We start from the raw sequence: 25,961 nt of genomic DNA, 5'->3' as shown, positions 1-25,961 counted from the left end.
GGCACCTCTGGAGTAGCTGTGTTTTGTGCCCAGGTTGATGGAGGAGATACAGGACCCCTAGAGACAGAGGTTATGGGGGGGAAGCCCCTTATCCCCAAGGAATGCCCAGAGACCAGCATCAGTGCCCTGCACTTCCATTGGGCATGGAATTGGATGCTTTAAGCCGAGGTTAGCATCCTTAAGAAGTACAGAGGCTGCCGCTCACACTTAGGTTACTCGTCTGCGTTCACTTATGTGACAACCTTGTCTTCTCCGGACCAGCCAGTCCACCTCTGAATTTAGAAACCAAAGAGTTCCCTGCATTCTCCTCAGTTTCAAGTCAGGTCAATTTATAGTCAACCAGACTCTCTATTTAGATGAAGTGAAGAGGTACAGTGGTGTATTAATAGAACGCTAGAAAATGTTCCTTTCAACAGCACAGATATTTGCAAGCCCAATCTTAAGGAAAAGGATTTTAAACATTCAGGACAGAGTCTCACTTTGACAAAAGATGTTGATCAGCAGTGCCCTGGACAGCTTGACTTTTTACAACCTGTGCTCTCTGCTTCTCCCACTCACAGACGCCTTTACTGGCCCCCTCTCTAGGATGCTATCGGAGGCCTTGGGGAGATTAATTCCCGTCTCCCTGTGGAAGGGAGCGGGGAGGGCTGCTGGCATGTGGCCAGTCCCCGGGGCTGTAGCTGACCAGTTTCTTCTATTTATAGGCACGCCCACAGCCCTGGCCACACAGCTGCTGGCTTTGGACTCAGTTGAGAAGAACGATTTGGTTAACACACAGGCGACAGTACAATGTCGATCTCTGATCGCCTTCCCGATTACCCGGTCAACTCAGATTTCGTAAGGAAATTAAAGTCAGCCCTGGAAGGCAGGGATGAGGCGAGACTGAGGGACTTGATCTGCGCTGACGTTCGGCACGTGGACGCCGTGATAGAACTGGCCAACGACGACTGGATGAAGGACCCCTCGGCCCCGCTGCCCCCCGGGGTGCTCGTAGGTAACCGCCAAGTATCTGCTGGGTTCCCCACTGTGCACGCGCAAGGGGTGGGCTTTGGAGTGTGGAGGGCGGATGGTTGAAACAGGAGAACGATACATGGCCAGCTCTGTGATTACTATTTATAAACATACGTACACGCTGCCTATATTGTGTATACATATATGTACATAGCATATACCTGTGTGTATATACAGTATGTATCATAGCATATAGCTAAATGTCATAGTATGTATACACATATTTACTATGTATATACACAGTATTCATATACATATACTAGGTTGGCCAAAATGTTCCTTCAAGTTTTTCCATGGCATCTTAGGGAATAAATAATATATATAGGTACCATGTATATAAATATATATAGTATACATACAGATAGATATACATATAAGGTATACTATAAGTATATACATGTATTATATATATATATATATTTATATATACTATGTATACACACGTATGTGTGTGTTAGCTGCTCAGTCGTGTCCGACTCTTTTCAACCCCAAGGACTGTAGCCCGCCAGGCTCCTCTGTCCATGGAATTCTCTAGGTAAGAATACTGGAGCGAGTTGCCATTCCCTTCTCCAGGAAATCTTCCCAACCCAGAGTTCAAACCCAGGTCTCTCACATTACAGACAGATTCATTAACATCTGAGCCACCAGGGAAGGCCTTATACATATGCACACACACACACACACACACACGCAGTATATATCTGTGTATTACACAGGCAATAATTAAAGCAGTACAAAAAGTTTAAAAAGAGAAAAATTAAACTATGGCGTCAGCATCCCAACACAGGGCCTCTTCTCATTTCCCCACTCTTTTTCTGAGCTAGCCTGTTTGCATGTGTAAGTTCCCTCGACTTACGTTCGTGGGGTAGATATAGTTTTGTGCTCTGCTCTATTGAGTTAATATACCTAAAGTGTTTGCCATGTTGCTACCTGGTCTTCTTAATTTCAATCACCTATTGAGGTGATTAACCACGAAATGCTTAAACCAAATTCCTACAAGAAGGGACTGTGCGTTTACATTTTTACTATCAATAATACTGTAATTAGTGTCTTTATTAGCATTCATATGCTTTTTTTCTTATTCAGGGTTGTGTCCTTAGGATAAATTCTTAGGAGCAGTATTCCTGGGACAAGAATAAATTTTCCAAATTGTTCTCTGAAAGGATTTCTATTCCATCAGTGAGTGTGTGTGTCACATCCCACCCTGAACATTACGGGTGATTAATACTCACATTTAAATCTCCAATTTAGCCAGCGTACCCTGGCCCTTCTCTAATGCTTACTCACCCGCCCTCTCTTTACTGCTCAGGACCAAGCCTTATCCACAGGGTTTGGGTTTTCTTTGCAGACCTGTTCACATGTGACTTGTCTAGTCAGGTCCTTGGGCAATATCTCCTCATGTCTTTATACCTTTTTTGACATTTTGTAGGTCTCCTTCATAGATATAATACCGTTGCCACACTTGCTGAAAATATTTTCCCTGACCTGAGATTAACTTTTAATTGTACCAGGCTGCTTCCCAGCTTGTCAAGTGTGCCCTCCGCAAGTCTGTCTTGACTCCTAAGGGATGTGCATGGCTCCCCTCCCCACACGAGACAGATCCTTTCCCAACATATGTGTGTGAGTGCACACACATGTGTACCATTGCATGCGCGTGTACCATCACACACACACACAAACACGTGCTCACTCATGCAGGCAGGGCACCAAAAGGGAACACACTTGGGCCCTTGGTGCTGGCGAGTGGAGCTATAATGTGATGAAGGGCAAGATCAGAGCCTGGAACTTCCGGGCATGATCAGAGCATGGCACTTCTGGGCATGATTGGAGCCTGGCGCTTCCGAGCAAGACTGGAGCCTGGCACTTCCGAGGGGGTGGTCATCCCTCTGCTCCTCCCTCCCCCAGCCCTCCTCACCCCTCCACCACCTCCGCTTCCCCTGTGCTGCCTTTCACTGGGGGTATAAGCAACCTGCAGAAGGCTTTAGGGAGAAACCAGCTCCTGCTTCTTCTTTTCCGCGGTGTTTCTGATACCTGGGCCCCAGTCAGGGCGAGGGCCCAGCAACCGTGTGCCCAGAGAGCACTCCGCCTCTGTTCCGACCTTAGCTCTGCCTGGATGGGCCGGGTCCTCACCGAGAACGCAGACGGTACCGGCATCAATCCAGAAGCCTGCACTGGGGCGTGGAGGGGACTCTGAACTCCTCCCCTGCGCTTCCCAGGGGTGCTGAGCTCTAGGTTCTGCATTTGCCCTCCCGAACCAGCCTGCCCACTGCCCAGTGCCCGCTCCTGGGGTGACTTGGTGAATCGCGTCCTCCTGGCCCCAAGCTCTCTGACCCCTTGATGGGTGCAGCTAAAGCCAGGCTCTGCGAGGAGCGGGGAGGGCAGAGTATTTGCTCTGGGGACCTGTCCCTGCCAGAGGGCCCCTGTGATCTGGCTTCAACATTGGGCCGAAGGCTCAGCCCCCAGGTGTCAGCTCTTACCTCTGGGCTTGCCCCTTCAGACACAGGCAGTGGGCCTCCCAGGGTGCCTCTGGAGACCCCATCGCTTCCCTGAGCCCTGCGTGCCCGCGAGATGCCCTGGATCCCCGCCACCTGCATTCTGCCGGGATTCTGGCTGGAGCGAGTACCCGCTCCTCTTTCACAAACCCATCCCAGGGGGTTAGGGCTTTGTATATTTGAAGTCCCTGAGTTAAAATTTCATTTCTTGTTCTTTAACAACAGATATGTGTGTGTGTGTGTGTGTGTGTGTGTGTGTGTGTGTGTTGGTCGCTCAGTCATGTCCAACTCTGCGACCCCGCCAGGCTCTTCTGTCTATAGAATTCTCCAAGCAAAATTACTGGAGTGGGTAGCCATTCCCTTCTCCAGGGATCTTCCCAACCCAAGGATCGAACCCGAGTCTCCTACCTTACAGGCAGATTCTGTTTACCGTCTGAGTTACCAGGGAAGCCCAACAGCAACCTTAATTTGTTCTTTCTTTATTCACTTCATTCTGGGGTGCGCTGGGTCTTCATTGCTGACCTCTGGGTTTCTGCAGTTTCGGCGCACAGGCTTCTCACCACGGTGCCTCCTCTGGTTGCGGAGGGCGGGCTCTAGGCCTCCCGCTTCAGGAGCTGCTCCAGGACGGCTCTGGAGCGCAGGCTCAGCAGTTGTGGTGCATGGTCTTCTTTGCCCCTTGGCCTCTTGGCGTTCCCTTGGATCTCCCCTGACCAGGGATCGAACCTGTGTCCCCTGTATTGGCAGGCAGATTCATAACCACTGGACCACCAGGGAAGTCCAATCTGTTCTTTCCATTCATTTATTAAATAGCAGAAATATTTTCACAATAGGACACACAGTCAGAGCTACACGTTAATAGAAATTACAGGTAACATCTTACTATTTTAAATAGCTAAATCTCTCAGTATTAATAACATATTTTTACTAATCCAGGATAAAAATCTAGCCTATCCAACAAAAAGTAAAATATCGTTTATTTTCACGTTGCTGATTTCCCTGTGCCACCTTTTTTATCCCCACCTTTTTACTGCGCACTTGAAACCAATGAAATTTGTGTGAAGGGAGCCCTATTCCCTCCCGCAGTGAACCTATAGGTTCTAAATCACACCCGTATATTCTTCTCCCTGCCCAATGGCACAATTCAAAAGGGCAGGGACAGGTCAGTGCTGCTGACAGGCTGTAAGGACTTGGGCTTGTTCTGGGTTGTTTTCGTATCAGGATGCTGGTAACTGAATGATTAAGCGCATGGCCTTAGGGCACATCCTGTTACCAGTGATTTTATTGCAGGGGAAGCAGTCTGGGCTTGAACCTGGGGTGGAGATGCATGAGGCAGCTGACGTGTGAGAATAGGATTTGAAGGCAACATGACAGGTTAGGAAAGAAGATCTAGTTAGGAGGTGATGGAAAGCGGGCGCCCAGGTCCAGACAGTGGGCTAGGTAAGTGACAGACAGAGATAAGTGACAAAGCTGAGAAACGCTGGGAAAGACTTAGCGGGGAGTAGAGGACAGGGACACCAAGTCAGACAGAAATCAGAAGGATCTATGACTGTGACGAGGTTTGAGCTTTTGCTATGAACCCAGCAGAACGAGGGGAGACTGGAAACAGGAATAACACAGAGGATGGCACCCCAGGAGTGCAGAGCCCACCCGGGGTCGTCACAGGTAGCCTGTCAGGCGCCTCAAGGAGCCTTGGAGTGAAATGCTCCAGCGGGAAGCTTGGGTTCTGCCGCCCATGACCTGTGTGGCCTCAGAGAAGTCGCGTTCCCTCTCTGAGTCAGGGCCTTTACTTGTCACTAGTGCGTGAGGTTTGATTACTGCTTCCCAAGCAGGGGTCCCTGAGCAAAACTCCATGGAGGAGCAGACTTGGGACGTGGTCCCTGGAGACCCATGCTGTCGGAGGATGCTGGAGGACAGGGTAAAGGCTTGCGTGGTTTCACCAGCAGTAGGGGGGTGGCGTGGGAGTTGGCAGGTTTGGGGGAGGGATTGGTGGTTTGCAGACACTCTTTGGGAAATATGGCTAGAATCACTGTTGAGGCCCCATCCAGCTCCACGCTTCTCTCAAGCCATGATCCCCAAATCTCACTGTCTCGGCCTAAAATGGAATGATGCTGCCTTTTTCCAGAGTGTGGGAGTAAACGGGCTCTTTTCCAGGGGAGGGGTAATTGTGAGTCGTCGGGCAACACACCTCAGAGGAACAACAGCCGTTTGCATTCAGACGGACACGTGGGGGCTTTAGAATGTGTGGCGAGTGGTCAGAACTTGGGGCAACATCTTGAAATGCTGCACGCATTGGGAGTGGATACAGGAAAGAATTTCAGTTCTCCCAAGGAGGAAGGCAAAGACCAAGGGATGATGAGCAGAAAGACGGGGAGGGACCCAGCAAGGGGCGGGCTCTGAAGATGCCCCCAGACCAGGAAACACAGGGCCAACGATCAGGCTGAAAGGCGTTTCAGGGGAAAGGGAGGCTCAATCGTCCATCCCAAGGATAGCCTTGGTTGAAAGAACTCCGAGTACTATTTACAGGATGATAATTTGCAACAGTAAGATAAGTAGCCATTCTTTCTGCTTGTCAACATAAATATCCAGGGACCATGTTTTGCTCAGTGAGATCCCCATGCTCGTGTGTGAGCTTATTACTCCTGCAAAATAGAGCAGAAAAAAATAATTATTATTTATTTCTGCAGATCCATGTCAGCATCCCAGTAAAAGCATAGGGAAAAGAGGTACCAGCCAGGAAAATGGCAGGAATGACATGTTCTAGAGAGCCCTTCAGGTGTACATGGGGCCCCTTGCAGGGGGAAGAGGACAAAGGAACTTCAAAATTCAGCCTCGGCAGATAACAGGGCAAAGTGCCAAAAATACTTGCCCTGCCTGGCCATGGGGCAGAAGAGTGGGCCTCAGTCAGGTTTTCCCTTAAACATGCAACTCACCTGTGCCCTTGGGAAGCTGCCTGCTGTCCTGCAAAGATGTACCTGGGATGCCCCGTGGGGCAGGGAAGTGCATGGAAGTCTCTAGCGGGCATTCAGTCCCAGTCAGACTCAGATTGGCCTGCTGTGAGGAACCAAGGAGGTTGTCCTGGAGCTGGGCAGTGTGTGTGTGTGTGTGTGTGTGTGTGTGTGATGAGGGGAACAAGCCTCAGCTCCAGTTCATCCCCAATCTGCTCCCTCGTCTTTCCCACCTACCCACTCCCAACAAAAACCTCCCTGCCAGGACAAAACCCAGGCTCACCTAGACCACTGTTTCTCCTAGATCCTGTAGAAGGTCACTTCTCTAGAAAGCCCACTCTGCCCACCCAACACACAGACCCACCTCCTCCCACCAGGAGAGCACAAAGCCCTCAGTCTCCGTTTCTGAAACACAAAACCTTGCTGAGCTAATCTTTATACCCACTGAATGTTTCATTCTCAAATATGACCTCCTTGAGGTCAAGACCTTTGCCTGGTGTCCAGAGCCAGGCAGAAGGTCTTAGCCCTCTGTGTGTGTGCTCAGTCATTCAGTGGTGTCCAACTCTTTGTGTCCAACAAGACTCCTCTGTCCATGGGATTCTCCAGGCAAGAATACTGGAGTGGGTGGCCATTTCCTTCTCCAGGGAATCTTCCTGACCCAGGGATCGAACTTGTGTCTCCTGCACCTCCTGCATGGGCGGGCAGATTCTTTACCACTGAGCCACCCGGGAAGTCTAAGAAGGGCTCAAAGTCTGGATGGCCTGCCTGCATGGGCAGGCCAAACTCTTTTGCTAACATTCAGCCAGGTGGACACAGTCTGCACTTCCACAGACACGACTGGAGTGAACTCTTTCCACAAAGAAATATTTGATTCTACTTTCTGCTAAAGCCAAGTTTGTACTGTTTAGTATTAGCAACAGTGGACACAGTCTGCGTTTCCACAGACATGACTGGAATGAGTCATTACACAAAGAAATATTTGATTCCGCTTTCTGCTAAAGCCAAGTCTATGCTGTTCAGTATTAGCAACAATGGAATTATTTGACCTCACCTCTTTGCAACGCCTATCAGCTCACTGACTTGAGAGAACACAGCAAGGGAGAAAGGATGGCGGGGGAGGGGTGGAGAGACCCTGCTTGCCCCCCAAATGCATCAACTATACAATTTGGTAACTGGCGTAATCAAACTACTTAAGAAACAACTGATTACTAATTGCTATTATTAAGGATGTCAGCATTCCATGATTTTGCTGCTGATATATTATATACAAGTCAAGATGCTACTTGAATTCTTGATTGAAATAGAAAAACTAGAGGCATTATGTTGTGTTTGGGGTAATGGTATTTAAGCATCTGGAGGCAAGTTAAAGAAATGCTAATTGGGTTTTTATTAAGAGAGCTCATGCCGCCACACATATAGGTGGAGAATAAGTGTGGGTTAACGTAGGATGGACAAGGGCCCAATGGAGTCTGCTGGTGGAATTCAACTCTTCATTCAGTCAGCTCGATATTTAGCATGCCATGTGGTCAGGGCTACACCCACCTCCTTCTGCATGCAGGGGAAGGTCCCCCACGGAAAACTCAACAGTTTAATGTAAGTTAAAAAAAGCACAACTCCCACCTTGGAGGACTCACATTTGAATGAATGACAAGCGCGTGTGCATCGACAGTGTAATAGACAAGACAAGAGACTGCCAGTGACGTGACCTGGGTTCAAACCTGGCTCTCCCACTATCTGTGTGGTCTTTAACCTGTATGGTCTGTTCTTCTATCTGAACCCTAATTTCCTCACTTAAAACTATAGGATTGTTGGGAATTCCCATGCAGCCCAGTGGTTAGGACTCAGAGGCCCAGGGTTCAATTTTTGGTCAAGTAATTAATCCCACAAACCACACCATGCAGCAAAAAAAAAAAAAAGAAAGAAAAAAAAAATGGGATTAGTGGGGTCATCTCTCAGGGTGCTTCCAAATGGGACAAACTGGAACTCTAAGACCAACATGTGGTATTTTGGGAGATGGACAAAAACCCTGTTGCCTTCATGGGTGTGTAGAATGGGCCCAACTTTCATAGGAACTGTTGGCTCCAAGTCAGATGGGCAGGAAAGGTGTCTCCTGGTGACAGGTGGGTTTATGAGGTTGAATCACCAAAGAGCAGCAGCCTGGGCCAGAGCCAGCCTTGTTCTGATCGTTAGGAGAACAAGTCTGCAGACTAGAGCCAGTCCATGCTACAAGCAGCCCCAAGTGGAGACAATGATGGAGGAATCACGTGTAGTGAGGATTCCAGTAGGTCTGTTTCCCAAGGACTGCTGTCTTTCCCATTTTCCTGGCACAGGAAAATGAGGCTCAGAGAGGTTGAGTTCCACATCTCAGGTCCCACAGCTGCAGAAGGGGAAACCCAGAGCTATTCCTGCCTGTAATTGTCCTATGGCTGCGTTCCTATAATTGTCCTATGGCTGCATTCCTATAATTGTCCTATAGGCTGCATGCCTATAATTGTCCTATGGCTGCATTCACAGACCAGGACACCAGAGTTCTCGCATTCCCTTACAGGGCAACAGTCAATTAGGAGCAGCACACAAACCAGGTATGTTCCCTGACTTACAGTCAAGGGTTCTTGACACAAACCCACCCCAAGACATGTAGCTGGAAGAGCCATGAAAAATGTCCCCATGGAGGCTGTGACAACTCTTAGAATTTACATTACACACACACATACAGCCACACATGCACGCAGACACGACATCAAGAGCATGGAGTCCATCACTTCAAATAGTTCAGAGTATCAAGAAACACTTTTCAAATAGTATTAAGAAATACTTTACAAATAATAAGAATATTAAGGAAAAAAAATGGGTGAATGAGTGGGTGTCTCGGCTGCAGAATAGAAAACAAAAATGGACAGCAGGAAGTCAGTGATGGCGAGGAAGGATGGGGAGACACGGGCTCTGCTGTCTTGGCTGCAGCCCTGATCAGAGCGTGTGGGGGCAGGGAGACCCTGCTCGAAGCAAAATGAAATTAAACCTTTCTAAGTACTTATAAATCAACACCTAATGACACTATCCCACCACCAGCCGGAGCATTGCTCTTATTACTTTGATTCACAAGCCAGGAAAAGATCCGGAATTATGCACAAATTATTGTCCCATCTTCTTAATTAACGCTGATTGCAAAATTCTTGCTAAAGTCCTTGCTAACAGACTCAATTATGCGCTGCCTGAATTGATTCACCCAGATCAAGTGGAATTTATTAGAAATACACTTTCCTACAATAACATCAGATTATCTTTGAATATAGTTAAATTATTTAGGAATAAAATAGTTCCAGCAGCAGCCCTTGCTCTAGCTTCAGAAAAATGTCTCCCACCACCTAGAATGAAGATATTCCTTTGCTTTCCACCAGACACACACCCTAAGCTCTTTTTTTCCCCAGAAGCAGGTTGAATCGCTGTGATGAGATGAGATGTATGCCTTGGAGCTAATGGTCCAGCTTCAAAGCATATGGGCAGGAAGAAAAATCCTGCAGGGTCACGTCTCAGCTTCCCCCGGTATGAATCGTCACTGCCTGTGGAACACGGTGAAATTGCAATTAGACTAAATCAGGATATTTTCAGAATCAAAATTGAGAAACAGGCTAATAAAGACATAATGTATGCTGATGACACACTTCTATTAGCATCATTCCCCAGCACACTGGAGGGGTTCCAAAGAACAAAAAGAAAGGAAGATGAGAGGGAAGGTGCTTCTCTGCCTTTCCAGGAGGGCAGTGGTCCCTGCAATGAAACACCCTGCTCAGGATAAATATTCCAAGGAAACCAACTGGAAACAGCAAATGTACTGCCCGTAGCCTGGTACCAAATACTAAGCCAAGAACCTGGGCATTGAAAAGGGTCTGGGCTCATCCTAGTGGCCGTACATAGTAAATATTAATAGACAGAACAACATATGGAAGACACTAAAAATCTCCTGGACTGTCCCTTTAAAGATGAATGTGCATCTGATGGGCTGTGATGGAAAGGAAGGGGCCCGGACAGAGGGAGCAGATGTGCAGCATACAGCCCACCCCCCGCCAGGGAAGTGGGACCTGGCTGGAAACAAGGTGTGTAAGTCAGAGGAGAAGGAGGAATCCCTGGGCGAGCAAGTTGGGATTGTATTGTGCGAGGCCACAGATTCTAGACATAGGCGTTTACATGTGTTGGGAAAGGCAGTGAGGAGCCATTCCGCAATGGAATGAGGTCATCTAATCTGGAAAACGTTAAAGTCTCGCACAGGTAGGAAGGATAGAGGTGGAGAGACTGGTGCCCTGAGACCAGCTGCAAGCACCCACTTCCGTCCTCCTTTACCACCAGAGTCCCTGTGGCAACACAAGGGGCCCGGCTGGAGAAAGAACAACACCATTCCTCCCTTGAAGCCGGGGTGGCTGCGTTCTCATCAATAAGGGGCCAAACAGCAGCTCCAAGATGACAGAAGAAAGAGTCGGTGAATTTGAAAACAGATTAAAAGAAAGTATCCAGCCTGAAGATCAGAAAGGAAAACGATTGGAAATAAAACGAACAGGGGCTATGGGACAACACAGATCTGACACATTCAGACAGAATCCAAGAAAGAGACGAGAAGGAGAATGGAGCAGAAAAAGGGTTTAAAGGAACAATTGCCAAATGTTTCCCAAGTGGGATGAAAGATATAAATTTACAGATTCAAGAAGGTTAGCAAGGGCCCCCCTGGTGGCTCAGTGGTAAAGACCGCTGCCTGCCAAAGCAAGAGACACAAGTTCCACCTCTGACCCGGGGAGATCCCACACGCTGTGGAGCAACTAAGTCCTTGCAACCACAACTACTGAGCCTGTGCTCTAGAGCCGGGGGGCCACAACTACTGAATCCATGTGTTGTAACTACTGAAGCCTTCGTGCCCTAGAGCCTGTGCTCTGCAACAGGAGGAGCCACCGCAATGAGAAGCCCTCAACTCAGTTCAGTTCAGTCACTCAGTCGTGTCCGACTCTTTGTGACCCTGTGGGCTGCAGTACGCCAGGCCTCCCTGTCCATCACCAACTCCCGGAGTTTACTCAAACTCATGTCCATTAAGTCAGTGATACTATCCAATCATCTCATCCTCTGTCATCCCCTTCTCCTCCCACCTTCAATCTTTCCCAGCATCAGGGTCTTTTCCAATGAGTCAGTTCTTTGCATCAGGTGGCCAAAGTACTTCAGCTTCGGCATCAGTCCTTCCAATGAATATTCAGAACTGATTTCCTTTAGGATGGACTGGTTGGATCTCCTTGCAATCCAAGGGACGCTCAAGAGTCTTCTCCAACACCACAGTTCAAAAGCATCAATTCTTCAGTGCTCAGCTTTCTTTACAGTCCAACTCTCACATCCATACACGACCACTGGGAAAACCATAGCTTTGACTAGACGGACCTTTGTTGGCAAAGTAATGTCTCTGTTTTTTAATATGCTGTCTAGATTGGTCATAACTTTTCTTCCTAAGAGCAAGCATCTTTGAATTTCATGGCTAAAGTCACCATCTGCAGTGACTTAGGAGAAGCCCTCACACGGCAACAAAGAGCCCCCAGTCACCACAACTAGAGAGAAGCCCGTACAGCAGTGAAGACCCAGCACAGCCAAAAGTAAATAAAGAAATAAGCAATTTTTAAAATTTTTTTATTTTAAAATTTTTTAAATAAAGAAGTTTACCAAACCCAAAGCAGGATAGACACAAAAGAAAGAGACAGATGTGTGCCTGGTACCCGGATGCTCCACTGTTGTTAAGTCAAATTTGCCATGAGAGTTAAGAGCACATTTCACTGCAGTGAGGGGTGGAAAAGGTATGCAGAGAAAGATGCAATCACTTTCCTATTTGAGGTTCATGTGACTTTCCTGCCTGTAAGCCTGCAGGCGTTCCTTACTGCGTATAGCAAAGGCTTGCAAACTGTTGCCTGTTTTTATAGAGTTTTATCAGAACACAGCCCTACCCATTCATTTACATACTGTCCATGGCGGTTCTCAAGCTACAATGGCAGAGCTGAGTAGTTGCCACAAAGGCCATAAGATGCACAAAACCTGAAATATTTATTATCTGACACTTTACAAAAAAGACCCAGCAACCCCTGTCCAACAATGAACAGTTCCAATTTTACAGCCCGTGTCTGAGGGCTTAAAATATGTGCTGTGAACGAATCCACTCCACCACCTCTCCTGGCATCTCTTCACCCACCCTGTACTCCAGTGACTGGTCAATACGGGTGCTACTCACAGCCCACCGAGGGTAGGGCGTGTTCCATAAAGTGTTCGCTGTGACAATTGACAGCAAACCTTTAGAAACATTGACATCAACTTGACAGTTAACATAATACCCACATGTGTGATTACTGGACGTGGAATTCTGCCTTTCTCCATTTTGTTTTTTCTTGTAATTAATTTTAATTGTATCCTGAAAAAGAATCACTCTATGACAAATTGGGACCAAAAAAAAAAAAAAATCCTTGGACTGCCCTGGTGGTCCAGTGGTTAAGATTCCAAGCTCCCAATGTCCAGAGTGGGAGTTTGACTGTCCCTGGTCCCCTGGTCAGGGAAGAGCCTGTATGCCACATGGCAAAAAATTTAAAAATAATAAAAAAAAAATTTTTTAAATCCCTAGTCCTTCACCTGAGGTGGTTGAGAAACCCTGGTCTGCCCCAGGCCTCAATGACATCCCCCCCCAAGCCCTCTTGCCCCTCCTGGCCTTGGGACAGGCCGTCTCTGCTGCCCTGTGTTCACCCACTCTGGCGACACGCCCACCCGTCCTTCCAGGTGACCCAGTTCACAGCCAGGTGATGTGGCTTGCAGGGTGTTTGCTGGGCATCCACACCTGTGAGGGGGAGGGGAGAGGGCTGGATGGGCAGAGGGGAGGTTGACCTGCAACCCAGGCCCCCCCCACATCTCAGCCAGGCCCCAGGGGAGCGTTAGAGCTGACCCAGGTCATGCTTTCCCCACATGAAGTCACCATGGCAGGACCCGTCTACCGGCTCCCTCGGTCTCTAGGTCTGCCCCACTGGGGGCTGTCCCGTCGGGAAGGAGGTGGCTCTCTCCCCAGAAGGAGCTCACAGCGGAGCAACAAGTCCTCCCTAATAGCAGCGTCTGGGCAGCACACCTCTGTGTCAACCAAGGTCTAGGCCCTCGACTCTAATCCCCAGACCTACTGGCGGTGGCTCACTTTCTCCCCAGGTCTCCACTCTGCCTGCCTGGTCTCCTAAGCGCCCACCCTCCAGACTGCACCCTGGGCCCCACCAACACAGCCTTGAGGTCAAGGATGCTTGCCTCCTGTTCAGCCCGGGATAACAGGACACAGGTCCCCCAGCGCAGGCCAAAAGAGGAAAACGGACACCCTTGGGGACCATGAGCCATCTTTTCCTTCAATTCCCTCTGTACTTTACTCAGATGCCACCTTCGGAAAAAGCCTGTCCCACCCCTACTTCCTGTCATTCTCATAACTTCCGTGATCCATACTCATCTTCACACCTGGACCCCTATCCATCAGGGATCTCACTCCACTTGCCAGCTAATAGCCATCTAGTCTCACTCTCTCTTACTAAGTGTAGTCCTCCTTAGAGGCAAGGATTTCTACTCTGAAGCTCTGTAGGCCTCTGGTACCTGAAAAATGCCCCCATCCATGTACACTCAATATAGAATATTTCCAAATGGTATAGAAATTTACCCTTCTACCTGCAAACTCTGAAATATGTTTCACTAAACTCTTCTAAAACTTGATTTTTAAAAAAATCTTTCAGGGGACTTTCCTGGTGGGCTTTTGGTTAAGAATCCACCTTCCAATGCAGGGGACTCAGGTTTGGTCCCTAGTTGGAGAACTAAGATCTCACACACCGCAGGACAACTAAGCCCACTCACCACAACTACTGAGCCAGCATGCTCTGCATCGTGTTCTCCAAAACAAGAGAAGCCTGGCTCCACAACTAGAGAAGCCCCTTTGGGCCACAACTAGAGAACGCCCATGTGCCCCAACAAAGACCCAGCACAACCAAAAACTTTTTAAAATTAAAAATCCTTTCACAATTGGATAGATGAAAAAGATCTCTTTTTCTAACTCGCATTTCACATTGGTAAAATTGGATGTTGTGTATATGTTTTGCAGTCATTTCTATTTCTTATCATGCCTTTTATTTTTCTGTTGGAAATTCAAAGTTCTCTCTCTTTTTTTTTTTTTTTTTTTTGCAAACAGAAAAATAAGGTCAATGAACTTTCAATCGATCAGACATCACTGGGCTGGCTTTGCTCTGTGCAGAGCTGCAAAACAACCAAGAGACCACCAGGCGTACCCCCCCCCCAATTGCAGGATCAGTAAGCTCCTCATTTCTAGGAGGGATGTAAAGGATGATGAGATATAACCATCAGACCAAGCCAACTTCAGGAGAGAAGCATTTTGCTCCCTGTGTGAGATTCATAAAAAACAATCAGTCTGAACAGGCAATTTGTCTCAAGAGGCAGGAGCTGCAATTTTATCATGTAATTAAATCCCCATGACAGTTGTAAAGAAACGCCATCACCTTTATCAGGGAGAGCTTCAATGAGCTGCTCTCCTGCACGGTTCCCCAGAGTCTGTAAATGTCCTTCCAGGGCTGTTTACTCGTGGTTGTGCCCACCGAGGACCAGGCTACTCCATCTCCCCCTCGGCCACCGTGAGGGGCGGCGCTCAAGGGCACCTTCACTTCTGAGCATCCAGAAGAGCCCTCCTGGACTCTGGATGAGAGCAGCTCTTGACCTTTGGATGAGATGGCATTTCTGATGAGAAGTGACCGTGTGGCTTGGCAGGATCTGCCCCGAGCTGGGTCGTACTCTTTGGAAATAAGTTAACGACACCCACCCCCCGCCCCTATTGTATTCTTCCACATGATGGGAATGAGATTTCTTAATAATGTGAAATCAGTACAGACAATTTAAGTCATTATTAATAGATACACTTGGTCTGAGGAAGTGCGATGCTTTAATGTTTTGTTAAATGAGGTGTGCTGTGCTAACATTGTTATTTGGAGAGAAGGTTAGGATACGTCCATGTTTCGGATGCTATGTCTGTGTGACTGGCTTCAGTGAGTGTGGATGTGTCCTGGGCTCCTAAAAGCATAGTCTTACAGGACTTCTCTGGCCGTCCAGTGGCTAAGGCTTCACCCTAAGATGCAGGGAGTGAGTGTTCGATCCCCAGGCTGAGAGCCAAGATCCCACATACCTCCTACCAAAAAACAAAATATAAAACAGAAGTAATATTGTAACAAATTCAATAAATGCTTTTTAAAAAATGGTCCTGAAAGAAACCAGAGCCTTCCATACCTGCCCAGCTTATTATTTTTAAGAAATGTTTTTAATTTTTTTGTGACTTGCTTCTTCCACTTACATATTTTTTGATGTATAGTTGATTTGCAACATGGTGCTACTTTCACAGCAAAGAGATTCAGTTATACATCCATATATATATTATTTTTCAGATTCTTTTCCCTTTTAAGTTATTACAAAATTTTGAGTATATAGACTTCCCTGTGCTGTACAGTAGGTTCTTGTTTATCTATTTTATATATAGTAGTGTGTATGTCAATCCCAAATTCCTAATTTATTCTCCACGGTAACCCTTGGTAGCCCTAAGGGGGAAATTGCTGTCATTTTAAAAAGCTTTAGGGAGGGGGAATGAAGGAAGAGTGGCCTTTAGAAATTAAAAAAAGGAGAGTGAGGATCAAAAACCGTGTGAAAGGAAACCCATAGTAAGACGGGGCTTCCGTGCCCGGCAGGGTGTTATGCTTAGTCGCTTGGTTGTGTCTGCCTCAGTTTGACCTCATAGATTGTAGCCCACCAGGCTCCTCGGTCCACGGGACTCTCCAGGCAAGAATGCTGGGGTGCGGGCCATGTCCTCCTCCAGGGGGTCTTCCTGACCCAGGGATCGAACCTGCTTCTCCCTCACTGGCAGCAAATTCTTTACCACGGAGCCACTGGGAGGCCCAAGCCAGGTGGTACGAATGTGAGACTTAGTCCCTGGGTATTTACAGAAACGATTCATGTAGGAAGCAGAAAACTGACCAGGATAACGGGATGATACATTGGCATACTTGAGAAAGTGCTCAGACTTTCATGATGTCCCCAAAGGGGATGACATCTTGCCCCACTGTCCATTTACTCGGACACTAGACCCCAGAAGGAAGCTAGACCTTGGCCTAACAGCCTAGGAAAGAATCCACACAGTAGCCCTTTTCCAAGAGCACATGGAAACCATGCCTCGTGGCCCAAACACATGGAATGTCGAAGCCCCAAATAAGCAGGCTGACCCTGTAACAAACCCACTAGCTTCACATATCAGGCTCAGCTGGGTTTTCCACAGAATATCATCAGAACTCATCCTCTGATGCTTCTGATGAAAAGAAAATCAATCATTCATCAATTCAATGGCAGGATGCAAAGACCCTGATATCACATGAAAATAATAATTACCATTTGAACACTAGCTTTTGTTTATCTCCTTATCATTGCAAGGTGGATTTTTTTTTTCATCTCATTTGATTGAGAAGCAAAAATTCCCTCTTGTTAGCTACCAATGCTACAAGCCTTGGTGGGGGAACAGTTTTTGTGTCTCCCACGGACAAAACATTATACTTGTAAGTCCCTAACATATTCTCTACAACACTATATTCACATCCGGTGAACTACCTGGCCAGCTCTTAGAGAGATTTAGTCTGTTCAGATTCTGGGCTTCCCTTTCGAGCAAGGGCTGCATGTTAGAGGCATCTGGAAAGTCTCTCACCTGGCTGATTCTCAGGCTGTACCCTCCAACCAATTACATCAGAATCTCTCAGGCATCAGTGTTTCTAAAGCTCCCGTGATTCTGGAATTCAGCAATGCTTTACATGTACCATGTATGTTATTTCTCCAGTTTGAGATTTTTAGCAAGATTTTCCTAAAGAATGACTCGTATTTTCTCCATCTTCTCTGAAAGATTTTCAATCTTATCTATGCCTACCATATCTATGCCTACATCTCACTGTATTTTAATGAGATAAACATGTCACAAAATAAAATTATCTTAGTCCACCCTGACTTCTTCCTAGTGACCCCAGAGCTCCAAGTGCCCCCACTTCTTTTCTAAATACTTCCAATCCAACCTTTTCATGATCCATTTAGGGACCTTGCCCAAGACTGATGTCAGTTCAGGCTTTGAGGAATCAAGTTCTCTTCCCATTTGAAAACTAAAATTCTCATCTCCTGGTCCTTCTTCTGTTTTATTCAGTTCCTCAAAGATTTTGACAATTGCTGAGCAACTTTGCATGTAAATTCACTCTTGAAAGAAACTGTTTTTCATATCAACTGAAGCAGGTAGAGAAGATTAGTCATGGGTTGCATCTTGAAGGCTATATGTTGCCTTTAAAGGAAGCTGAGAAGGTGAGAGTGATGAAAATGAGATACAGACAGTCCTCTGCCTATAATTTAATAGAATTATTTCATTTTTTGGTATTGAGCTGTATGAGTTCTTTATATATTTTGGATATCTTACCAGACATCTCATTTGCAAATATATTCTTTCATTCAGCAGGTTGCCTGTCTGTTTCATTGATGGTTTTGATGTGCAAAAGTTTTCTAGTTTGAATAGGTCCCATTTGTTTTTGCTTTTGTTGCCCTTGCCATAGGAGACATATCCAAAGAAATATTGGTTAGACTGATGTCAAAGAAGTTACTGCCTATATTTTCTTCTAGAAATTTTATGGCTTAAGATCTTATATTTAAGAGTTTAATTCATTTTGAGTTTATTTTTGTATATGGTTTAAGAGAGTGGCCCAGTTTCATTTTTCTCCATGTAGTTGTTCAGTTTTCCCAAAGCCATTTATTGAAGAGATGTTTTCACATCACATACCCTTGCATCCCTTGTTGTAGATTCACTGACCATACGTGCATGGGTTTATTTCTGGGCTCTCTATTCTTTCCACTGATCTATGTGTCTGTTATTGTGCCAGTACCATACTGTTTTAATTACGTAGCTTTGTAGCTAAAGCTGTAGTAATTAAAGTCTGAGAGTATGATACCTCCAGCTTTATTCTTCCTCCTTGAGATTGCTTTGACCGGGAATTCCCACATGTCCAGTGGTTAGGATTTGGTGCTTCCACTGGGGCCAGGGTTCAATCCCAGGTTGGGGAACTTAGACCCTGCGAGCCTCTTGGTGTGGCCAAGAAAATAAAATTTAGAAAAATAAAAGGATTGCTTTCATTCTTTGAGGTCTTTTGTGGTTCTATACAAATTTTAAGATAATTTTTTCTAGTTCTGTGGAAAATGCCATTGATATTTTGATAGGAATTGCATTGAGTCTGTATATTGCTTTGCATAGTATGAACATTAACAATATTGATTCTTCCAATTCACGAGCACCAAAAATCTTTGTGTCACCTTCAGTTTCTTTCCTCAATGCCTTTCCATTTTCTGAGTACAGATCTTTTACCTCCTTAGGTAAGCTTATCCCTAGGTATTTCATTCTTTTTGACACAATTGTAAATAGGATTGTTTTCTTCATTTCTCCTTCTGATAGTTCATTATTAGTGAATAGAGATGCAACATATTTCTGTATATTAATTTTGCATCCTGCAACTTTACTGAATTCATTTCTGGTTCAAGTACTATTTTGGTAAAATCTTTGGAGTTTCCTATATATAGTCTTATGTCATCTGCAAATAGTACCAGTTTTACTTCTTTCTTTCAATTTAAATGCATTTTCTTTCTTTTTCTTGCCTAATTGCTGTGGCCAGGACTCTGTGTTTCTTGAGGGTAAATACCTTTTTGCCTCTGAATCCCCCAAACCCAGCAACACATCCTAGAACATAATATTACACAAATGATTATTGAATGAATAGGTGAATGAATGGGTGGACTTTGGGCCATTGTGGGGGCTTTTTGTTTGTTTGTTTACTTTGACTTTTTTGATGTCATAGTCACACATACAGCTCTTTTTCTTTAGACAACAACCCTGCTATGCTCCTGATAATCTCCGTGTCCTACTTATGAAACCAATTCCATCTACCATGAGCTATTTTTAAAAGCTCTCACAAAGAACCAAGTCTGTTTCTGGACTACTATTCCCTACCCACTGAAATCAAGCTTGGGTATTTAGGGCACTGTTGACAAATATAACACTTGGAAAGCTAAATTTAGCATAGAACACAGGGTAGAATGGCTCTTATCACTGGACTCACCTCCAGGCTTCCACCCCTTTTAAAAATAACCCATGACAACATGCATCAGGTACAAAAGAATGCTCCAGTTTAAAGCACAGTCTCCAGCTGGATCCTGGATTATAGTTGTACATGAAAAGTCTTTCAGAAATGTATCTATTTACAAACTATCAGCCTGAGAATATAACAGGGCAAAATGGCTATGTTTAAAGAAATGAGATATCCAAAGAATTAATATTGCTATTGAAATGAATAAGGCAATGACATAATTGGGAAATGAAAAGGGAAGAGTCAAAGGTTTTGTTTAGTGGACATTCTAGAAGGGAAACGGTCTTCACAGTGATGCATCATTCTCTGTACGCTGCTGTCTCTTGTGTCCAATGAAACCTGTGTGTTCCTTGCAAACATGATCTGTATACTCTAGCGTTGCATTTTCCACAGCACCCAGCAGTGTTCGCAGTCACCCCCATCCCCTACGCTATCTGCCATCCATGTGAGCTCTTCAGCCTTCAAGACACAGTCAGCTCGACCTATTGCCTGCACAAAGGCAACACAGATGAGCAGACAGACGGCCACACCTCTCCTGTCCCCTTCTGTAGAGGAGATGTGGGCTTTACCGTCAGAAGAAGCTCCAGGCCTTGGGTCAGCCTGTGGAATACATTTATGCCTGGAAATCAGGTCTATGATGAGGGTAAAACACATCTTTACTAAGTCATGCTGCTGTTTAGTTGCTAAGTCAAGTCCAACTGTTTTTGACCCCAGGGACTGCAGCCTGCCAGACCCCTCTGTCCATGTCATACTAAAATATTCTTGCCTGGCCCAGGCAAGAATATTGTAGTAGGCTGCCATTTCTTTCTCCAGTGGATCTTCCCTACCCAGGGATCAAACCTGTGTCTCCTGCATTGTAGGTGGATTCTTTACCGCAGAGTCATAAGGGAAGTCCCCTTATTAAATCACGAAAGCCAGTGTTAGTTGCTGAGTCGCGTCCGACTCTTTGTGACCCCAGGGACTGTAGCCCGCTAGGCTCCTCTGTCCATGGGATTCTCCATGCAAGAATACTGGAGCAGGTTGCCATGCCCTTCTCCAGGGGATCTTCCCGACCCAGGGATCAAACCCCGGTCCACATTACAGGCAGACTCTGAGCCTATCTGATACAGCCTATCTGAGCCACCGTAAGAGCCTCCAATTTCCCGTCCACCCTTTACGGCAAGTTCCACTAAGAAAGACCCAGGGTCCTCTGCTGGGTCCCCCTTTTCATGGAAAATCTTGATGAAAGGGGCACCCCAGGGAATATAGGACCAAAATAAAGGCCCAAAACAGAGATCCTGCTCAGGCTTCAGAAGGGCTTAAAGAGAGTAGGGAAGGTCAGTGGGCTGCTCTGGGGAGTGAAGGAGACTGAGAGAGAGGCACGTGGGAAAAGAGGGTGCCTAGGAAGTCCAGATGCGACTAAGGAGAGGCTGCCTCATGAGCCCTGTCCCTTGATGTCGGAGCTTTTTTCCTGCTGTCTCTCTGCTGGGTGTTTGTCTGCAACACCATGCAGTGATGAGTCCCTAGGCTACCGCTGGTACCCAGAGGATGGCGGCCACTGATATCTCCGCTCCCTCCCCCCGAGTCTTTGTGCCTAACTCTCCTGGGCACCGGCTCCACAGCTTCCCCTCCGAGGACCAGGCCGCCCCCTCCTGCCACCTTCCTCCCTGCATCCTCTGGGCACATGCTTTGTTACAGCTCACAGCTCCCGGGAGCCCCACTGCACTGGCCCTTCCCAACTTCCTGGCAGGGGAAAACTAAGAACTGGAAAAATATGTGAGAACTGGGTTTTATCTATGCTTCAAGAAAAAATAACCTCATTAGTCTTTGTTTAAATTTTTTATTGAAGTATAGTTCATTTACAATGATTCAGGGTTACAGCAAAGTGATTCTGTTTCATATATTATATGTATGTGTGTGTGTGTGTGTGTATACATATCTATATACGTATATATTCCTTTTCAGATTCTTTTCCATTATAGGTAATACAAGATATTGAATATAATTTCCCATGCTTACAGCCTTGTTTATCTGTATTATATGTAGTAATGCGAATCTGTTAATCCCAAATTCCTACATGCATACATGCCAAGTCACTTCAGTTGTGTCCGACTCTTTGCGACCCCATGGACTGTAGCCCACCAGTCCCCTCTGTCCTTGGAATTCACCAGGCAAGAATACTGGAGTGGCTTGCCATGCCCTGCTCCAGGGGATCTTCCCGACCCAGGGATCAAACCCATGTCTTCTGTGACTCCTGCATTGCAGGTGTATTCTTTATCTCTGAGCCACTAATCCCAAATTCCTGGTTTATTCCTAATTTATCCCTGTCCCTACTTTCACCTTTGGTAACCATAAGCTTGTTTTCTATGTCTGTGAGTCTAACTTCTTTTTTTATAAATAAGTTAATTTGTATCATTTTTTTGGATTCCACATATAAGTGATATATTTGGCTTTCTCTGTCTGACCCACTTCACTTATGGGGTGATGTATGATAATCTCTAGTTCCAACCATGCTGTAGCAAATGGCATTCATTCTTTTTTATGGCTAATATTCTTATTATATATGTGTGTGTATGTGTGTGTGTGCATGTGTGTACCCACATCATCTTCTTTATCCATTCATCTGTTAATGAACATTTAGGTTGCTTCCATGTCTTGGCTATTGTATGTAAATAGCACTGCTATGAACACTGCAGTGTATGTATCTTTTTGAATTAAGAGTTTTCATCTTTCCTGAACAAATGCTCAGGAGTGGAATTGCTGGGTCATATGGTAACTCCATTTTTAAACCTTATTAATGTTTAGACAATAAAATAAGCCCTGAACTAGTAGCCAGTAACTAGTGAGTTACTAAGAAAGAGCTGTTACCATTCATTAAAAAAAAACGTGGCATCTCTCATCTTCAGCAAGAGAGGCACATCTTGGGATCAGTTCTCAACAGCTGGAAGAAACCTGCAGGCCCCAGATGATGGTGCCTTTGGGAATCCCCAGTCTGTCCTACCATGGGGCCTCTGCCCGGGACACCTGTGCAGACCTGGTCATTCGCAGTGTCCGGCTGGGTCTCCCTGACACAGCCTCAGGGCCGACACCGCCCTCAGAACACACATCCGCTCACCACTGGCCACAGCAGCTAAGGAAGAGGATGAAATAAAAGAAGACATCCTACACAGCAGGAAAAAGCTGCCCGCCTATTTCAGGCTGTCTGCCCGCGTGTTGTGGCGAGCTGTTTGGGAGACACACAGATGGGCCTGGCTCTAAGAGTTAACATGTATACAATCGCAAGGGGGTGGCTGAGCTCTTTGGCGTCTTGGTGGTCACATGATGCTGGTCATACCGAGTGACGGTTATCACATCAGAGCCCACAGGAGTTATAAATACACCACCACCCAGCCCCGGCTGGATGACAATTGAGTAATGACAATAGAAATAGCTCACACTCCAAAAGACCATCTTTCCCCTTCCTGGAGAGCTTTTCTGAGATCATCAGCATTGCAATGGACGGACAGCCAGAGCCAGTTCGAGGGAGGCTTCAGATCTTTCAGAAGATGGAAAAAGAGCCTCAAGCAAGAGCTGAGTCGCCGGTCCTCGAGTACCATGCTGCCTTGGTCACAGGAGACCTGGAGCATCTGAAGCCCCTGATGGACAAGTTCTTCCAGGATGCCAACGTGGTGTTTGAGATCAAGAAAGATGAGATGGTGTGGCAGGTGAAATCCCCGGCCACGTTTGGACTGTCAGGTACCTTTGCTCTTTTAAAGTCCTGTTATTTTTAAGGAGCTGCTAACACATGTCTGAACATATAGCTGCAGCATGTAGACTGCTCACCAGGGTGCTGCATTTAACATGCTTGAAACAAAGACATCGAGAAGCCAAACTCTGCGTGTACGATTTTTCAGACAGTTTCTAGGTGATCAAATATGAGCAATCAGATTGGAAAAGCCAAACAGTGGGTGAGGAGTGCCCGTGCGATGCTGGAAGTGGCCTCTTGTCTTTAAAAAGAGATCTGGTTTGGGTGTTGATCTGCCAGAGCCTGGATCTGGCAGCCAGGGGGTTGGGAGATAAAGCACACCCTCCTTCGAGTGCGCCTGGAGCGGGCCCCCGGCGGGCAGGGCTGAGCATTTCCTCTGTGAATCTGTGAACTCCAGGGCAGAAGCGGGCATAGAGCCAGCCATGGGCAGGGCGAGCCCTCAGGAGACGCTCCTCCTGGATCCCAGGGCAGCCCGGGAAGGGGGAGGAGGGGGAGAAACCAGAGGGCCTCAAGTCCTATATGCCTGCATTCTTGCCGCCTGGACGCTGTCGCTATGCACCAGGCGGGCAAACAATGCCCCCAGGTAGAGAGAAGCCCGCTTGCCCCCATCTGGGGTGGACGGACTAGCTGACCACCAGGCTGCAGTGTGGCTTCCTCAGCTGGAGCTCTGCCCTGGCCACCCTTCCACCCCTGCCTCCCGATGCCACCCGTTTACCAAGAGGGTCCACATGTTGGAACCCGTGAGGATGCAAGGCTCTGTGATCAGCGGGCCAAGGGCCAGGGCCCCGTGCTCTTGACTCGTGAGCTCTGGCAGACCAAGAATGAGGAAGGGTGGTTTCCAGAGCACTGACACAGTCTGCCTGCACCTCACACGGGGAGAAGGGAATAAACCCAGACCCTGCCAAAGGGCTAAGCAGCTCAGAGCAGCCAGCGAGGCGGCAGGGGCTGTGGGGAAGCGGGCACAGGTCTAGTCTGGGCATAACCCCTCCCAGCCAAAGGCACCCCAGCGCCTTTCCAGGTCTCCTCTCCCTCACCTGTCCCAGATCCTGTCCCAGACGGGGCATGCATCTTCCTCCAAAGGGCTGTGGGATGATCCAATCAAGAATGCCAACTGCCTGAATGCCTGATTAATGTATTTTTTAATCACATGCCTCATGGCCCTGGACACACTGGCAACATGCTGGAATGATGTAATTTCAAATAGATATTAATGTCAGCTCGTGGTCTGAATCAAAGTTTCCTTCCTCTTTACCGCCTTAATCTTTCCACCCCTAAGTGTGCTGTTTTTCTGTGGCACATCTGTATGACAGGAAATCAGAGCACCCTGGCAGGGAAGGGATGTTGAGTTATTACCGAGCAAAGCGCAGCCCGGAGCGTTGGTGCTGGCCCGTGGCCTCAGCACGGGCTGGGAAGACAGGATGGACGCTGCTGGCCTCCACGCTCTTTCAGCTCAGCCACCTGACTGCTCCACACTGGTCCAGCACCAGAGATGACCCAGCCCAGGCTGAGAACAGGGGCCCCCATGCTTCCTACGGCCAATTCTGCGCCTCGTGAAGGGAGCCATTGGGAAGGGAAGACACAGGTTCACAGTCGCCAGCCCCTGGGTGCCACACCCACGATGGAATGCTGGCCCCCTGGAGCTTGTGGTCCCGGGAAACCATTCCCATGGAGGATGATGCTAAGGGGTAGCTCAGACGGTAAAGAATCTGCCTGCAATGTAGAAGACCCAGGTCCTATCCCTGGGTGGGGAAGATCCCCTGGAGAAGGAAATGGCAACCCACTCCAGTACTCTTGCCTGGAGAATCCCATGGACAGAGGAGCATGGTGGGCTACAGTCCACGGGGTCCCAAAGAATCAGACACGACTGAGAGTCTAACACTTTCACACACACACTTTTCACACATCACGTGGAGGGAAGCCTGCTTCTGTTTTGCTCCCGGTGGCACAGCCTGGAACAGGGGAGGGGATTATAAGAAGTGGATTGCTGATTCAGGTTTCTGGACTGAGAGAGCTGCCTCAGAAGGGGATTCTCTCGGAGGCCCGATAGAAGCTCATCACCGTCTCCAGGGACCTGGAGGAGGGGGCTGGCCCTAAGCTACGGCAGAGCTAAATGGCCATCCACGGCCTCTTCCTATGAGTCCAGGGGAAGACTTTGGCATCTTGGCTGGGTGAACAGAGCTGCTGATGGTGGGTAGAGTAGAGCTGGGAACTTAGCATGCCCTAGTAAATGGAGCACCTGCTTCCTGGCCCTCAGTACGTAAACTTCCTATCTAGGGAAAATGAGTAGAATCAAGGAGGAGGAGCTGGCCCCTACAAGAATGTATTCTCGCCTGGAGAATTCCATGGACAGAGGAGCCTGGCAGGGGGTCATGGGGTCGCAGAGAGTCGGACGCGAATGTAGGTCACTGTTATCATCAAGGGCCAGATCAATGCCTCCATCAAATCAGACCCAGTGAAGACAGGGGTCAATGTAGGACCACATCCCCAGGGCCTCCGGCCACCATCACCCACCACCAGGACGACAGGCCCCTCTTCTCCCAGCAGTACACAACCTCCAGGCTGG

The 25,961-nt window shown here is 47.3% G+C and overlaps 1 protein-coding gene across 2 annotated transcripts in view; it reads left to right on the top strand.

Moving 5' to 3' along the window:
* Positions 1-750: 750 nt before the first annotated feature.
* ASB18 (ankyrin repeat and SOCS box containing 18) overlaps positions 751-25,961 on the top strand; it is a 71,971-nt gene continuing 46,760 nt past the window's right edge. The window contains exons 1-2 of one of the 2 annotated variants that reach the window (XM_043878149.1): positions 751-994; positions 23,266-23,388. In XM_043878149.1, coding sequence (XP_043734084.1) covers positions 790-994; positions 23,266-23,388 — 328 coding nt within the window. In that variant the 5' untranslated portion in view covers positions 751-789. The remainder of the gene's footprint in view (positions 995-23,265; positions 23,389-25,961) is intronic. The other variant, XM_043878148.1, reaches the window with a different exon arrangement.

The sequence above is a fragment of the Cervus elaphus genome, chromosome 20 (genome assembly GCF_910594005.1).
Source record: "Cervus elaphus chromosome 20, mCerEla1.1, whole genome shotgun sequence".
Lineage (NCBI taxonomy): Eukaryota > Metazoa > Chordata > Mammalia > Artiodactyla > Cervidae > Cervus > Cervus elaphus.
The sequence above is the reverse complement of the archived record's forward strand: the minus strand, read 5'-3'. Positions and strand labels throughout refer to the sequence as shown.